General features: G+C 45.7%; 1 protein-coding gene across 1 annotated transcript in view; it reads right to left on the reverse strand.

Moving 5' to 3' along the window:
• Window positions 1–1787: 1787 nt before the first annotated feature.
• itga9 (integrin, alpha 9) overlaps window positions 1788–18400 on the reverse strand; it is a gene marked incomplete at its 5' end in the record, with an annotated part of 71660 nt that continues 55047 nt past the window's right edge. Inside the window, 10 exons of the mRNA XM_083657974.1 lie at window positions 1788–1993; window positions 3892–4011; window positions 7963–8058; window positions 8171–8290; window positions 8413–8538; window positions 10369–10476; window positions 10960–11068; window positions 11589–11672; window positions 13296–13375; window positions 13659–13745. Coding sequence (XP_083514100.1) covers window positions 1883–1993; window positions 3892–4011; window positions 7963–8058; window positions 8171–8290; window positions 8413–8538; window positions 10369–10476; window positions 10960–11068; window positions 11589–11672; window positions 13296–13375; window positions 13659–13745 — 1041 coding nt within the window. The 3' untranslated portion in view covers window positions 1788–1882. The remainder of the gene's footprint in view (window positions 1994–3891; window positions 4012–7962; window positions 8059–8170; window positions 8291–8412; window positions 8539–10368; window positions 10477–10959; window positions 11069–11588; window positions 11673–13295; window positions 13376–13658; window positions 13746–18400) is intronic.

The raw sequence follows: 18400 nt of genomic DNA on the forward strand, positions 1-18400 counted from the left end.
GCAATCATCTCATTGGATGCATCTAATTTTAGAATTAAAATGCTTCAAATGCATATTACAGCTTCAGGGGAATTCTATATGAAATTTCATTCACTGCATTTAAAAGTCAAATCAAAGCGAGCATTTGAAAAGAGACATAAGAACATTAAATGTTTCTTATGTCCTCAGTTTTGAACCTAAATTTTAGGGTCAAACCTGAGCGAGATCTTTGTCGAGGAGCTTGCATGTACTTGAATGGTGGCAGATTTTCAGGGTGTAAAACATTCCATGTTGACTTAAAATGGGCTTTTCCCATGAGCCCCCAAAGAGCCAGTTTACGTGTCGTGATTGAGTGCAGCACATTCCCACCTATTTTTAGGGCATTACTCATGCCATGGGCCCCTGTGAATGGCTGTAGGTAGACTCCCAACGCACACTTTCATCTGACCGTGGAGAGTACAGCTCATATTTCCTTCTAAAACGTATTGCCTAATAACATCATAAAATTAAAGATGGCTGATTTAGGTGAAGGCTGTGGAAAGGAAATAAATCATGATCAGAATGATTACGGATAAAGAATCATGTCCCATAGCACGAGGACTAACACCACAAAGTTCACTAAAACATCTAGACTGCTGTGGAAGTTTCTGCTGTGGAACCTGGCAAGTTTCTGGAGCCTATCTAAAAAAAAAACAGGTGTGTCACTGAAGTCAGCTGTATACCTGAGCAATAGCTCCTCGCGAAAGCAGCTTTTGATAATTTGATGCACCTGCACATTGCACTTTAAAAGCATTTTCTCGATTCAAAGCATTTCAAATTCAAATTCGGCCAATCCGATGATGTTCTATCCACTTACATCACCTTACAAAACAACTAGGATAAAAGCGAAACCATCACAAATGGGAATGCTTATGTTGGAAAGTCACAAAGCTTAGAAGAGTGAACGGTGGCTTACAGACCCAACTGACTACCCGCTCTCTGCATACGTTCCAGGCGTGGATCATAAAGGAAACGGCACATACAGTGTACAGTTTACTCTGCAGCACCGTCGACAGCCACTTCCTGTCTTACTCATGTCCTCACAGAGCACTTTTGCCGGGTTCTTCTGAGATCACTTTGACTCGTGGATGACATAAGGGCACTGCTTTTATATCATGTGTGTGTGTGCGGGTGTCAGAATTTGCTATGGCTTATTATGAGAGAGGGAGGGGGGTAGTAGATGCGTAAGAGATATTCATGAGCCGGAAATAGGACAGATAAGATACAATCTTTCACTCCCAGGAAGAACTGAATATACAAACTGGCTCCAATCATATACTGTACATGACATATCTTTGGACTAAAAGTTAAGCAACAGAGCCAAGGCATTCATTCTTATCAAACATCAGTGCTTTTAGGAAAACATACTGTAGTTACAGTATTTTTTTTATAATGGCCTTCAATAACCCAACTTGTCTCGAAGCCCAGTTTTATACAATATGGCTTATACTGTATGTATAAAAATAAATTTGCTATTTAACACAGCCCTGAGGGTTTTGTTGTCCGGTAGTATCCATGCCGTTTTCCACGTCCCCGTTACGGATGTCAAGTCTCCATCAACCGTTCCTCTCCGCACGGCTGGGAGTTAACATTATCTCCGTTTGAGATTGATTGAATTCCACAGCAAGTGTCCCTCTGGCAAGCCATGCTGTCACCTCAGAAGCCTGTTTCCTGGACCCCCCACCCGCCCAAAAAATATCAAGTCTCCAAAAAATATGGAGAAAATTCCTCTCTTCCACATATGGAAGACCGAAGGGCCCGGTTCGCGCTGGGGGTGACTGATCCGCGAGACCCCGCGCCATTGGATCCTTCCCGACCCAATCCCTAATCTCGCCGGCTCCGCTGGGGGCCCCGCCCGCAACTCTCAGTGGTTCTTTTCCGACGCCAACGCATCCCAATCCCAGCTCTCCTCGCTGTCCTTCCTGTTCTTCTCGGCCTCGATGATCTCTCTGTAGCGCCGACGGAAGAAACCCATCTGTAGAGGAGAGAGAGAGGAACATAGCTTGTAGGGGTTTGTAAACTATACCTGGGGTCAACAGTATGGGATGGAATGAACTAGAGCTGCAACAATTAATCGATTAGTCGATCGACAGAAAAATAATCGACAACTATTTTGATAATCGATTAATCGTAAGTCATTTTTTAAGAAAAAAGTTTAAAATTCTCTGATTCAAGCTTCTTAAATGTGAATATTTTCTGGTTTCTTTACTCCTCTATGACAGTAAACTGAATATATTTGGGTTGTGGACAAAACAAGACATTCGAGGATGTCATCCTGGGCTTTGGGAAACACTGATTGACATTTTTTTCACCATTTTCTGACATTTTATAGACCAAACAACTAATCAATTAATCAAGAAAATAATCGACAGATTAATCGATAATGAAAACAATCGTTAGTTACAGCCCTAGAATGAACCTTTTTTACTTAAAGAAATGCGTTGTTTCTTTTTGGAGTAAAGAGCAGGTAATCTTGTGTGAAAGACGGACATTTCCCTGAGCTATGACATGTATTTATCGAGGATCAGAGGTGAAATCAATAGAACAGAAGAGAGATGAGGGCAGAAGACCCATGGTGTGTATCTAAACGGAGAGATGGAGAGGGCAGAAGATCCATGGTGTGTATCTAAACGGAGAGATGGAGAGGGCAGAAGATCCACGGCGTGTATCTAAACGGAGAGCGCACCAGTGTGAGAAAGCAGCGTGTGTCAGCAACGCCGAGACGATGCCTCTTCTCCCTGTGACTCCATTCATGTATCGGTATTTGACTACGACAGTTTATTGATACAGACCTCTGCTCTCCTCAGGCATTTCCTGCAAAGAGCAATACAGGACATGTGCCGCTCTTGTAAGTGGGGTTTATTTTGGCAAGATCCAAGGACTTGGGGGAACGGGGGAAACGTATCCCAGGACCAACATTCCAAGGTTTAGTTGTGGTATTTATTCCCAGTGGAAAATCAAGTGAGTTGAAAAAGAAAAGGAGTTCTGTGTGAACAGGGCCTCTGGACATTAGCATAATTGCCATTTCCCCTTTTTTGATTCTGCTTTCATGTGAGCGGTATGGTGTGAATTATTGTCCACTCTTTGATTTGTCCTTTGCATGCTGAAGGGTGTTTCAAAGCGCTGAGGTCTAACCAGAGTTTGATCTTGGCGATTCTGGCAACGACATGCCCAATGGCATTTGTTTACTGCTATTGCTTCAGAATAACAACATTTTTCTAACAAAACTCTATTGTGACGAGCCATGAAATAAGCCGTGTGAGCCGAGGAGGGGATGTTTCCTAACGTTAGAGACTAGGGAGTCCGGGTAGTGCGGCAGCGGTAGATTCCCTGCCTACCAACACGAGGGTCGCAGGTTCGAGCCCCCGTGTTAACCTCCGGCTCGCTCATGGCGTCCATACAGGCACAATTGGCCGTGTCTGCAGGGTGGGAAGCCGGATTAAAGGGTATGAGTCCTGGTCGCTGCACTATAGTGCCTCCTCTGGTCGGCCGGGGGGCCTGTTCAGGGGGGAGGGCAACTGGGGGGAATAGGGTGTTCTTCCCATGCACTACGTCCTGCCGGTGAAACTCCTCGCTGTAAGGTGAAAACAAGCGGCTGGCAACTACACATGTATTGGAGGAAGTATGTGCTAAAACTAAAACTTTCATAGAGACTGACCGCGGGGGTTCACAATAGATGACAGTGTATAAATGTGTCTGTCTTGTTGTTTTTGCACTCATATGTCCCGTTATATTTGTACTATGTTGTAAACAGAGTCCACAGCACAAGAATTTCACACGTGATACTTGTACCACGGAGTGACAATAAAAATCTTGAATCTTGAATCTTGAGTATGCGTGCACACACACAGGTGTACATGTGTGGGGGTTTACCTTCCAGAGTAGCACAGCTAACAGCAAAAAGATGAGGATTCCTACAAGTAGACTGATGGCGATGATCCAGCCAACCACGTAACCCCTCGGCTCCTGACTGTGGAGAGCCTCGAAGATCAGCTGAAACACACAAACACTCCGTGTCAGTCAGACAGTCACACTCAAAGATACACACAGACACACAAATATACACAAATATATGTCTCACAGCCAAGGCTACCGACACACCGACAGGCTCATACTATTAAGCTAATAATATTAATGCAAAATGTATCTCTTTAATACTCTTAGGCTAATTTTCAAAATGACTAGGCTGCTAGGCAAAAAGTAATTGAATGAATGAACTCTTGTTTTTCAGTTACAAACATTAATTTCCCCCATCACTGCATTAGACTGTTTGACAACAACAGCTACTTATTTGCTAAAGCTGTTTTGTGATGTTTCCATCAGTCCTATCAATAACGCATACAGTAGCTTGAACACAAAGTGTTTTCTGATTCTGATGCACTGCTCTTGTGTATAACAATAACAAGTTATCATTTATTATAGATAAGTGCAGTTCAAAATAATATATCATCCACTCCCCTTTTGAGTCTCGAGACATATCTCTTGGAATTGATGTCTTGCAGGCCGGCACTGAGGCTGATTCACAGAGAATCTCGCTCAGCCCGGAAGGCTTGACAACAATAAATAACCGTGATAGACTCTCTCCCATGACATGGGTGACCAAGTGCCCTGCTCAATAATCTGTCACTGACAGCAAACAGAGTGGACTTAACCCAAAACACACTGCAAAGAAAAACTACAGAGGTGGGTAATGGTATACTTTTACAAATATACTATTTATTGTACTTCAGCAAACTTTCCAGCATCAGTACTTTTTTTTTTTTTTTGCTGTTCACAAGTACTTTTATTTAACTTTGAGTTTGAATTCATTCACAGTGAAACAGTGGCTCTGACCTTACACATTTGATACAAACACTGGTAACATGAGAAAAATGACCCTGGCTGTGTTGATCATGTGTTAATAATGACCAATCAGAGGGGGCACATAGAAAATGTTATTAATTAAGTTAAGTTAAGCTAAGTTCTTTGATTCTTCTACATGAGTCATTTCCAAGTCTACAGTGGCAGGAAACTTCAGTTGGTGGCGAAGTCCCTTTGGGTGCCATAGCCAAAGAACGGAACTTTGTTACAACTTACACCATAAGCGACATTGCTTAGAGAAACTAATGCTATCTATATTGCTTATTAAGAGGTTGAATTGGTTTAAGTGATGATAAGATAAGTGAAGTTAAATGTAAGTATATTAAGTTAAGCTTCTGTGTTATCTTTGTTTAATATGCCAAGGACCTGTCAGGGACCTGTCACGGCCCTGGCGCCAACTGAAGATGGCTGCCTCTGTACTTTCATCTCTTCATTGAATCAACAGTGGTTTTTACTCGAGCTGCACCACAGCTCAACTGGCTTCAACGTCAGCGTTCAGGAGAACAAATACTACATTATGAATGAATACGTTCAGTCGCAGTCTATTTGTTCATATGTAACAGCGGGACCATGGAGAGTTTGTGTCTGTCTTTTTAGTGTGTGTTTACAACCTCTCCATGGCATGCACCACCCCCCCCCCCCACACACACACACACACACTTTACCCTCCACCCTTGACTAAGGATGCATTAATTAAGAGTAAGAGCTAGATGGGCGTGTTTGTGTACACAATCAAATAAGAATTATAGGATGAATAAGTTAAAGTTTGACTTTTAAATCCCGATGAGCCACTAAGCCAAATGCATCCTCCCAAACAACACATGATTCCTCAGATAAGCCTGTATAATATTTATGCTGATTTTCTTTTTTAGATGGATGATTATGAAAAACTTGAGTTGTGTTTCAAGAAAGGGACCTTCTTTGTAGGACATTTTTATTTCCCAGGCCTGGGAGCAAAGGCAGAATGTTCTGTTCAGAAAGTAATCATCTGTTTTGTTGTTTAAGAGTATTGTGATTTAGTTGTATTTTTATAGTGCTAGCTTATGTTATACTGTATTTCTTGTGTGTCTTGTAAGCCCATGTGGGCTGGGCACTGTTAAAGGAACAGCTCACCCTAAAATTCAAAATACATATTTTTCCTCTCACCTGTAGTAGTGCAATTTATCCATCTACAGTATATCGTTTTGTGTTAGTTGCCTGAGTTTTGGAGATATCGGCCGCAGAGATGTCTGCCTTCTCTCCAATACAATGGAACTGGATGGCACTCGGCTTGTGGTGCTCAAAGCACCCAAAAAATACATTTGAAAAACTCAACAGCAATGTCTCTTTCCAGAAATCATGACCCGGTTACTCAAGATAATGCAGAGACTTTGTTTTGAGCAGTTTCATCGTAGGAGCTATTTACTTTTGCAGTCTCATGTAGGAACTAGCTAGGAGCTAGCGGGTGTTAGTTCGGTCAAAAGAAAATAGTTCCTCCATGAAACTGCTCATCACAAGGTCTGTGGATTATCTTGAATAACCGGGTCATGATTTCTGGAAAGAGACATTGCTGTTGAGTTTTTCAAATGTTGAGTTGAGTTGAGAGGGAATATATGTATTTTGGATTTCAGGGAGAGCTGTTCCTTTAAGTGCATGACACAATGAAAAAAAAACTATATACAGTATATATATATATATATATATATATATATATATATATAAAATACATTTTTGCAAACAGGAGTGCTTTAGCTTTTGCTAAAGGCCAAATTCAATGAAAAATGTAACTGCTTCACTGTACAACAGCTCATGGGCCTTGAATACAATACAAAGCGGTGGCATGAGACACCAACTGCAAAACCAAGACAAAGCCACAGGGACAACTGAACATTAATCTCCATGAAATACTTTCCCACATTCACACCTCCTCCCTCCCCCTAAACCCTGGAATCTAACTGTTGTTACGCATGCCAAGGCGCTGACGTGTACAGTTACAGTAAAGATGAAAGCCCTGCGCTATGAGGTCAGTTTATGTTGCATTAATTATTACGGGTGATCGAATCAAACGCTCCCATTCAACTTTAGGCCTGCGTTGCTGAACTTGTAACTCGCATACTTGTACGACACAGTCCTACAGATTTATGTTGGTTTGTGTACATGACACGGGTAATAAACTGAGCTTGATGTTCGTCTCGCAGCCGGTAGGCCTCGCTGTGAGGAATACAGCCGGCGGGGACCACAAATTATATTTCCCAATGTGTACTCTAGTCAGCCGGGGGTCCTGGGGGACGAGGTAGCGGTGTTGACTGAAACCGAGGGGGGTATAGCTGCTGGAATCGGCACACTCGCTAAGTGCTGAGAGAGCGGCGTGGGACGGACATATTCACGGCGGCTCTGAATTTTTCCGTGCTCTTCTGGAGCCCCGGGGTCAGGAGGCTGTGGCCTGGCCGGCAAACCTCATCAGATGAGAGATCCCTGAGCAGGGGATGCTGGGTGCTCAGTGTAATCATCGCCACTCATCTGGGGGTCCATTCAATCAGTCAACGCTAAGGGAGGGGGACGGGGGGGACGGACGACTTGCCGTCTCAGAGGAGAGCCTGTCCTTGGCTTGAGCACAGCTGAGGACCCCCAAAACAGCCAATAGAAAACCGCCGCCATACAACCACATGTCCCAGCTGTTCCCCGGGCTTACCTCCCACTACACACTCCACACTGTAACACGTCAATGGGCTCCAAGAATGTCTAAACAGATCACGGTGATATGACTTTCATTCCTGCTGCACTGACTGTACATCTAAAGATAGAAATATATATATTTTTATTATATGTTGTTGTTTTTTTGCAGCAGGGTGTTGGTAAAGAGTAGGTCGCTCTTTTTTGCCGGAAAGCCTGGGTTCGAGCCTCAGCGAGCATCTGCCTTGCCATCTTGCCGTGTCCCTGAGCAAGACACTGAAGCCTTACGAGCGCCGGCCAGAGGCCATTTACACCTGGCACTAACATGCGTTTTGGGTGATCAGATTGCAATCTGATTGTAATCTGATCACCCAAAATGACTGCAGATTGACGCTCAATCTGCATAAACTGTGTGCATGATGGTGTACTCACAGAGATGTCCTCTGGCAGGCCATTTAGCACCTCCATGGCCCTGTCATCTACTTGCATGTTGCCCCTCGTCACAAACTGGATCACCGAGGAACTGTCCTGTGGGCAGATAGTCGTTTTTGAGAGAGACGGGGCGAGTTATTACTCCCGGAATCATAATAATAACATGGAAGAAACTTCAGCAAACACATTTTATGAGCCGTTTTCTTACCCTCTTGAGAATCTCAGTGTTGAGGAGAAGTTTGATATCTATACTCAAAGCTTCCTCTTTTAACTGTGGGCCCAGACTGCAGGTGATCGTCAGGCATGCTCTGCCCGGCCGGTCACAGTCCTGAGAGGTCACAGAGAGGGAGAGACATGCATTTAACACATGTTGCACGGACTAAAAATGTAAAGAATCTGCACGGGGAGGGACTGCCAGCGCCCCCCTGGCATGCCACAGTGTGTATTTACCAAGACTCTGCGTCCTGATTTGGTGAAGAAGGCAAATATGGTGTGGAAGATGCTTTCCCTGTCCTGGGGGATGGTGCACGGTGTCGGGTTCTTGTGGGGCGTGCAGTTCCCTCGGCCCTCGGCCACCTGAAGCGGGACAGAGTTGGAGCGTGTTAAGGTTGTCAAAAGTATCAATACAATTTATTTATTTTTGAACGGACACAATACTCATTTGCAACAGTATCGATACCAGCAGTGTTTTCTCTTCATGAAAAATCAAACATACGACATACAAAATGTTTCCCTTCCTATCATTGGTGGGTATCTGTTGCTTTAACAAGCTAAATATGGTCTGATGGACTAGAGCAGGGCTACTCTGCAAAGATTTGAATGGGTTTTATTGGGCCTAGATTATGGAGAAGCGTGCGCCTGTCCATCTGTCTTTGTATATTTTTAGGCCTCTTGATGTGTTGTCATTTTCCGCCCCATGGTACCAACAATTTTATCGAGTATCGATATTTCCCTGGGTATCGTATCGAATGTAGAAATTCTAGTCTCGTGACAACCAGAGAGTGTGTTGACTTGCGTTGACAAAAAAAAAAATCTATCTATCTACCAAACACAAAAGGTGTCATAACAGAAATAGCGTGATAGAGTGATGAGGGAAATAGGAGTTTAGTCTGCGACTTTGCCCTGTTTATATAGTCGGATCTTGGGTTTGACAGTGTAAATGTGGAGACAATCGGGCCTACTGTCACCAGTAGACCAGCCCCACCATTGTTCTGTGTCTCCAGGGGTTGACAGGAAGGTCTCCCCCCCAGCGAGAGGCTGGTGCCCCTCCCCGACAGATTTCCCATATGGAGTGATTTAGGGGTGGCTGCTTTACTGCCATGCCCCCAGGGAGCACTTCCCCTTTTCCCCTCTCTCCCTCCAGCCAGACCCGCGGCTCTGGAGGTGGGAGGTGGGCTCTGGAGGTGGGAATATCCTCTATGAGCCTATATCCTCATTGTCCGCGCTCCCACCACCCAGCATGTCTGGCCTGCGCACAGCTTTTAGCACCAGGACCTTCCGCGCGTCCTGTTGTTTTTGCTGCAGTTGCTGCTAGGAAGATTCATTGGCCGCCGCGCGGTACACTAACTTCAACCTGGCGAAATCCCCCCCGGGCCGCGAGAACCCAGATTTTCACAGTAAATAAAGAAGATTGAGCGATTGACCGAACAGCAAAATTAGAACATTATGGAGCTACGGCGAGGCGCTTGTAAATCACGCGTGAACAAAATGGAGGTCTGTATATAATGTAAGAATATCACACTATAAAATATATAGCTGCAACGGTATATATGTCCACTGTGGCACCAGGCTGCAGACGGCGTTAACAGCAGGTCTGATGTGTGGCTGTGGGACAGGGATGGGGATGGTACGTTGGTACGGGGGCAGCAGCCAACTCTGCAGGTGTCCCGTTCCTGTTTCGTGCAAACTGTCTGATCCCCCTCAAAGTGATTCCAGATGGGCTCTGGGAGGGTGGGATACAGTCAGCCGGGGTCCCACCATTCACAGTAAATACAATTAACAGGTTGAGCTCCCCCATGAGCTACCTCTATATGAACGGAGCAACGCAAGGGTTAAGAAAACATTTGACCCCCCCAGCGGGAGTATTGTGTTTCTTTATCTAAATACGAAATGTTGTGAAACAAAGCTTCGGTCGCTATATCATCACTTTGGCTTAGACTTTTTTCCCGGTTTAATGGTGCCTCACACTATGCTAATTGCCTTTGCCAGTACCACAGATTAACTTAAGTACCATTTTAGTTGCTTCATTAAATAAAAGTATCTGACTATAGGTGGATACAGGCAGCTGTGCCGTGAAGACAAACAGGAGCCACAGCAGGCGTGGGGCTGGACAGATGAAGACAGAATGTGGACCGCCTGGAGATAAATGATGTGGATAGAAGAACTGCTGTTGGCAGCATCCTCCACCTGTGTGTCGATGATGTGGAACATATCAGGTCCGTTGCCAGCCAGGCGGTTGGGTATCCTGATGTCCACCGTGGAGCCAGGAAGCCGGCTGGGCCCGTTGTTTATGGCCTGGAAGCGCATCACACACAAGGCAGAGAATGATGGAGAGACAGACAGACAGATGTGAATACACAGGGAAACTTATATAAATAGTGAACACACCCTCTATAAAGAGGCAAAGTGACCGCCTACTTCCTGCTTCTGCACTGCACCAGAGATTTTCATCCAGCCATTTATTTTCCCATGGACATTTCATAAAATGCTTAAAAAAAATAGTTTTACCTAACGGTTCAGATATATTTAGAATCGGGAGAGACCATATAACATTTCACTGGGACCAAAACTTTTAAAAAAAAAATCGAAATGTTATGCGATCTCTCCTGTTTCTAAATATATCCGAACCGTTTGGTTTGAACAAGTAAAACTATTTTTATAAGCATTTTTACGAAATGTCTATGGGAAAATAAATGGCGGATGAAAATCTCTGGTCCAGTGCTGAAGCAGGAAGTGACGTTCCACTTTGCCTCTCTATACACTCTGTGCTAATAGTACCTGGAAAGTGAGATTAAGAGGTTGGAAGTTGCATTCCATGTCTTCCAGCTGGATGAAGCGGGAGGCGTCAACGGAGTTTCCATACACAAAGGAGGTAGGTGTCACCACACTGTGGACAGAGAGGCCACAGCACATGGGTCAAATGATGATAGACCCAAACACTTCAAAAGACTGTTTAATCTAAATACACACAGAAATCATATTAAACAAGCTATACATGAAAGTCTCTGCCCCGAGTCATGTTGTTAGTTAGTCGGAGGAGTTTTCCTCCGTAGTTGTGATATGGGCCGGATCTGTCCAGCTTTCCTCTAAATCCTCCCTTCAGATTAAAGACACCAGACATAGCAGCTTTATCAGATGTCAGGGTTCTGGCAGAACTGGGCTGTTTTACATCACTCTCCCTTCTCTCTGAACTGCTGCTATCATAAAGTGTTGGAGATAACACTTTTCGAGCGGAGATGTTCCAAACACAGCCCTCCCTCTCCTCCAAAACGCAAACAGCTGGCGAACAAAGCCAAGCCTCTCTATATGAGACGTAAACACACAAATGTGGCATTGTGTTTGTGTAGTACACCTATAGCCCTGTAGGTGGTCGTGTACTGTATTGTATGTCTTGCTCTTTGCCTTACCCAGTGATGGTCGTGTCAATCTCATGGACCAGAGGGATGGACAGATCCAGAAAGTTGTCCATGAGTTTGTGTTCAGGATTGGCACTATAACCAAGGAACAAAAAAAACATCATTCAATCTAACTATAATTCAAGGACCGTCTGTCTGTCTGTGTTTCCTTCGCATATCTCGAGAACCGTTCGTGCGATCGACTTCAATCTTGGGGAGTGTGTTGCTGGGAACCTGGCGGAGTGCAGTGACGCATATAGTCATAGGGCCACTTACTGGCAACACAAAAAGTGGTTTATCTGCACAACTGTTTTGTCCAAACTACTTCACACTTGGCGGGTATACAGTATTGCTGGGGAGCCAAGGATGTGCACAGTGTCGAATTTGGTGCAATTTGGACACGCTCAATATTAATCAACTTTTGAATAAACAAATGAACAGCACTCTGTGCAGCAGCGGGCGGGGCGAACAGCACTCTGAGCAGCAGTGGAGCGAACGGGCACTGCACTAGTATCAAGAAAAGAGGATTCCATTTGACAGAAAATCATAAGACCGACAAGTCATGTTATTTTCAAAATTGGAAAAAATCCTCATGGAGATGTTTTGCCAGATGGTTATATGTATAGGCTATATCTATGGGGCATTAATAATGTCTAGACAATGATGTCATTAGTATACATACTGAGACAGTCTAGGGGAAATATACAGTAACCACAGTCATGACAAGTGCCAAACATGCAGGGAAAGAGTTCCTGTATGCTGTTCTTTGCCACTGGCTACTTGGTGTGTTACAGCACACTACATCAGTAACTGCTCTTTGCCACTGGCTACTTGGTGTGTTACAGCACACTACATCAGTAACTGCTCTTTGCCACTGGCTACTTGGTGTGTAACAGCACACTACATCAGTAACTGCTCTTTGCCACTGGCTACTTGGTGTGTAACAGCACACTACATCAGTAACTGCTCTTTGCCACTGGCTACTTGGTGTGTTACAGCACACTACATCAGTAACTGCTCTTTGCCATTGGCTACTTGGTGTGTAACAGCACACTACATCAGTAACTGCTCTTTGCCACTGGCTACTTGGTGTGTTACAGCACACTACATCAGTAACTGCTCTTTGCCATTGGCTACTTGGTGTGTAACAGCACACTGCATCGGTTTGCCATTGGCTACTTGGTGTGTAACAGCACACTGCATCAGTTTGCCATTGGCTACTTGGTGTGTAACAGCACACTACATCAGTTTGCCATTGGCTACTTGGTGTGTAACAGCACACTGCATCAGTTTGCCATTGGCTACTTAATGTGTAACAGCACACTGCATCAGTTTGCCATTGGCTACTTAATGTGTAACAGCACACTACATCAGTTTGCCATTGGCTACTTGGTGTGTAACAGCACACTGCATCAGTTTGCCATTGGCTACTTGGTGTGTAACAGCACACTGCATCAGTTTGCCATTGGCTACTTGGTGTGTAACAGCACACTACATCAGTAAAATGTAGGATCTTAGGCATTATTGTAGCACTGTAACAATTACCACATTACCACAGTGGAGTAATTGGAGGCATACCATGAGGTTGAGCACATTTATGGGGGATAAACCTCTTTTACGATTATACTTTAAGTCCCTTTATGGGCATCCTTTCACTGCAAACAAATGGCCGCTGGCTGCTGTTAGGCTCACACTGAAAGACGGGACATTTTCGCTTACCTTTTTGCTTGAATTAAGAACTGCAACGTGTCGTTCTCCCCAGAGAGACGACTCGTGTCGAAAATCACTGCAAAGTGATACTGCAGAGAAAGAGCGAGATGGCAGCAGGGTGTCATTCAGAGTACGGTATATTATGAAAATGAAATAGCTGTCAACATTATTTGTTTTATAATTCAAACCATGCAAAAATGCAGTCGGCAGGAGGGTTCTGCACCCCAATGTGCTGCGGTTGCATAGGATTACAACAACTATAAATAATCTGAGGTCTGAATGGACATTCCACAGTGTGAGGTATGGTATGGTCCATGTACAGTGAGCCTCCTACATTGTGCTCTTAAAGTTCTCCACTTTGGTCTGAGCTACCTTGGTCTGTGCTCTCATGAACGGAAATCCCACGCTGCATTTGAGGAAGTCCAAATCAACAAGTCCACAGGAAATGCCCTTTTCTTCCTGGGGAGGAAAGACAGACAGAGAGTAAAGAGGGGGGGGGCGATGCAGACAGGCAAACCGGAGAGAGAAGAGAGGGAGATACTCATGGAGACAGAAGATACACACAAAAGATACACAGAAGATAGGCAAAACAGGAGACGCATAGCTGGGACGGACATGGGCTGGTGACATGGAGCTCTCGTTTGAGAAGTTGACTTGCAAAAAGAGAGGCATATCTTTGTACAGTATGTACATGGCAAGGAAGGAAGCGTTTATTTTAATATGGTGAGAAAACAGCAAGAAAAATGCAGCATACTCCCTGGTGGATGACAATCAATTTATCTTACAGCTTAATAACAAACACACATGGGGGCGCACACACACACACACACACACACACACACACACACACACACACACACACACACACACACTTACAGTATGATCAAAGCATAATGGTTCTAAACGGGTTCTTATTTATTAAATGAAGCTGTAAATTAAGTGTAAAGGAAGAATGGAAAAAGCATCGACGGCACACACACACAGATCTCAGCGGGTGGGTGATTGGGCCGGCTCCAGGCTGTGTGTTTGGAAGCTTGTCTAAACAACCCGGAGCTTCGCCGGCTGCGCTGTGTAAACAGTCGGGCCTTGACCCTATGAGGAGTAAAGAATTCTTCTCCGAGCGAGTTCACTCAGAGGCTGTCGCGCCGAGCGCGCGCGTCGGAGAAGGTATGAAAAGAGCCGGGCCAGAGATACTTCACCGACCTCGACAACTCTCGGTGATAAAGGAGACAGTCTAGCGCTTCTGGAACATCAGCTAGAGGGGCTTAAGGTAAATGCTTACAAAAATCTTTGCACGCATGGACCGCTTCCCGGGTTTTAAATACCTCCACGAAAAGCCATAAAGAAGAAGAGCTGTGAAGGTGGAGTCGGCGCGGACATATTTAAGAGGTCCCATCCAGCCACGGTTATCATCCACACGCCTGATCTCCTTATTCAGCAGTTTCCCCCCGCGTCAGCACCGCGTCAGGGTGGAGCCGTGAAGTCAGCTTAAATAAGCAGCGCTGCCCTTTTGCATAGGATACTACGGGCGGGGGGTGGGTGGGGTGGGGACCCCGTGCAGCACAAACTGGCAATGATGGAACTTCCTCTATTTCCTGTATGCCTCAGCACTGCTGTGCAAACAACGCCTGCCCCCCCCCCCCCCCCCCCCCCCCCCCCCCCTGGGGACTGGGCAGGACTGAGGGGAAGTCAGCCTGTTTAGTCGTCACCCACCTGGCAGGCCTTGAGAGAGAGAGCAGAGCGCTCTGACATGTGGCGCGTCATGCCTCCGCGGGGAGGAGAGTGACCCTAGTCTGTTTGTTCAGCACCCCTTCACTCTCGCTCGCTTTCTCTGGTCTGTCTCCGCCAGGAACAAATTCATGTTGGGGATTTGCACAAATGGCAGGCCCATTAAATATCAGCGGGTTTGTTTACCCTGCCTCAGTGTTAGCAGAAGCCTTCAGTGGAGAGAAGCACTTCGGTGGGGGGGGTGACAATACGCAGGAGGTTCTCCACACGTGCTGCGTGTGTCTTGACGTCTCCATCTACTCCAGGGTTCGTGCGTCTGACTTGGACGTTAGTCTTTTCAGCCTCGACTTTCTACCGCCTCCAAAAGTACGAAGAAGATCTCCAGTAGGTTCTGGCTTTTCACAGCGTGTGCAAAGGAAGGACGCACTTCACGGCCATGAAAATCAGTGATTCATAGATTCTTAGGTTTAAGGAGCGCAGAAATTCACAGGTTCACACTTTTCCCTCTCTCACATCGCGGATTTTTTGGACTTTTCACCACAACACTCAGCTGTTCCAACTGCTGAAGCATCACAAAGGCAATGGGGGGGAAAAAAATAATGCCTGCCATAGCTCTGGCCCGTCAGGAAAACTACTACCATGACTCCAACATTTCATAGAGGTAAAAAAAACAAAAACAGAAGCTCTCTGACTCCCATGGGGGAGCAGACGGCGCTCCCTGAAACCAATTCACCTCCACAGCTTTTCAGACAGCTTGTGTTGCAAGAACAACAGAGAGATAACAGACCTGGCTCTTAAACACGCGGGGAGCACAAGTTCAAGCTTCCACCTCGCCGGAGAGAGAGCGCCTCAGGGGAGGATCAGGAGCCTGACCTTAACGTTCGGCTCGTATCAACACCTCGGGGCTTCTCTCCAGGAGTGCAGGCTAATTAGAAAGGTCTCGCGCAGCACCCAGTAGCAAGGCCCGCCCAGTAGCAAGGCCCGCTTCGCTGGCTCCTTTTTTCACATTTTTAATATCGCCGGCTTCCGGTTCACTTTGGGGCAGCAGCGGGGCCACCCCGACTCATCTGGCTCCTAAACAATAGGAGGCTCTGTGGCTACCGCTAACCCGATACTTAACGTCAACCCAGCTCATTAGATTAGGCGTGAAACTGAAACTCTATTTTTGTAATATTTCCCCCAAAACACAAGATTCAATTAAAACTAAATATCACATATGTTGGGACCCTAACCCTAACCACCCTATTCAATCGAGCCATAGGGCGTGTGCTTCACGAAGATGCTCTTATCAACCACAGAGGTACGACACACTGTGAGAGGATAAACATAAATGTCAATTATGAGAGGAAAACGCTTTCTTGATGCGTGCGTCTGACGTGGCATCTCTCTCTCTCTCTCTCTGTCTCTGTCTGTCAGATATGACTGTCTGGGTCTGTTGGTCTCTTCACTCGTACAAGTGAGCGAGCAGACACAGAGCAGAGGCAGAGCTGGCTGCTCCACTCCCAGTCAAAGCAACCAGACCGTCCTCTGTGAAATCCATCCACGTCCAGCCTGAAGGAAAAGCTCTTGATGTTCAACGTGGGCCGACAGGGGGAAGATATGTATTTCCTGAACAGTAAGAGATGGGGAAGTGATTTTCTGTTAGACTGTGATGATTAGGTGAGGAGTAGGTGCAAACCCGTGCCTCGGCCAAGCTCAGTTCATATCCTCACTTCACTAAACTCTATTCTCGCCCTTTTCTCCCCCCGATGGTACTTGGCCAATTTCCCCTGCAAAGCTGTCCCGGTTGTTGCTCCACCCCCTCACTACCGATCTGGGGAAAGCTGTAGACTAGCGCCATGCTTCCTCCGTTACTCCAAGTCCAAAGTCACCTGACGGCACAATGAGGTTTTCACCAGCAGGATGTAGCGCATGGGAGGATGACGCTATTAGCCCCAGTTCCCCTCCCCCCCGAACAGGTGCCCCCCCGACGGACCAGAGGAGGCGCTAGTGCAGCAACCAGGAGGACACATACCCACACACACACACACAAACTATGATTTCTTTCCTCTGTGCGAACAACGGCTCCAACCCTGATCCATCAATACCTTTGACGGTGTCGCTATTCAATCTGTTGACACTAAAAAAAAAAAAAAAATTGGGTATTTGGTTGGATAAAAGCCTTAAATTTTAATTTCCGTATTGACTACCATATTGACTGCTATTTTAAGCAGGAAGTTTACACCCCTGCAAAGCACAGATGGCTTCCGTTTAAAATGTCTCCTATCAGAACAGAGGCTGGCAAAGCAAGTCTGTTCTATTATGGTCCTTTGTCCTGAAATGATCTGCAAGCCAAACTCAAACTCCAGACCATTATCTCATTAATTATAGCTGCTCCGCAGAGGTGAGTTGTAGCCGGGCCCTCGCACCTTCGTGCACGTCCGGGTTTGCCGCAGCTGTACGGAACGCCATCCCTATGAATATCAGTTTGGCACGGGACTGGACCTTTGTTTATTTCCATGCATGGGAAGTTGGACTTCCTCGGAAGAAGAAGAATAATAATCGACAAATACAAGTATAGTGTCCGGCAGCAGAGCTGGCCCGCCCACTAATACAGGAAGTGGTTACTGTTGGTTGCAATTGTTTCAACTAACATGTCAACAACAAACACACAATTAAATATTGATCTCAATGTGAATTCCTGCTTAAATAAAGGTAAAAATAAATAAATAGTAATAATCCGGCCTCCCATGGGCAGACACGGCCAATTGTGCCTGTATGGACACCGACCAAGCCGGAGGTAACACGGGGCGCGAACCTGCGACTCTCGTGTCGGTAGGCCGGGAATCTACCGCTGCACTACCCAGGCGTGGCCCCGCCCTGTTTTTTTTTTTTTTTTTTTAATAACCAGCATATAATAAGATTTGAACGGTATATAGGTCAAGGGGTGTGGGAACATGAGATATGTGTGATTTGACGTATTCTCATTCTCTCACACTTGGTTCCGACCCTGACGCTGACATGACATGATGGCTCTGTCTGGAATGAGTCAGAACACCATGTGACAGGTCAGCCAGAGGAGGCGCTCCTCGGAGACGGGACAGCTGTTGCCGCCGCTGCTGGGGCTCTCCTCCTCTTCCTCGACCTTTAACCTTTCATCTGTTGTCGAGCTGCCCACACAGCGCAGGGAAAGTGAAGTCTGTCTGTGTGAGCAGGTCCGCCTTTTCCAATGCTTCCTTGTTTAGACTGCTCTCCTGACACCTTGTTACAAAGCTATTTCACAAGTCTGTCTTTTCAACGAGTCACTTGTACGCGATCCACATCTTTAGTACCTCATCAAAACAACGGCAACAAACGAACTGACTTTAGAAATAAACACGAGGTGTAAACAGAGGTAAATAAACAGA

This window comes from Poromitra crassiceps (assembly GCF_964638095.1).
Source record: "Poromitra crassiceps genome assembly, chromosome: 22".
Lineage (NCBI taxonomy): Eukaryota > Metazoa > Chordata > Actinopteri > Beryciformes > Melamphaidae > Poromitra > Poromitra crassiceps.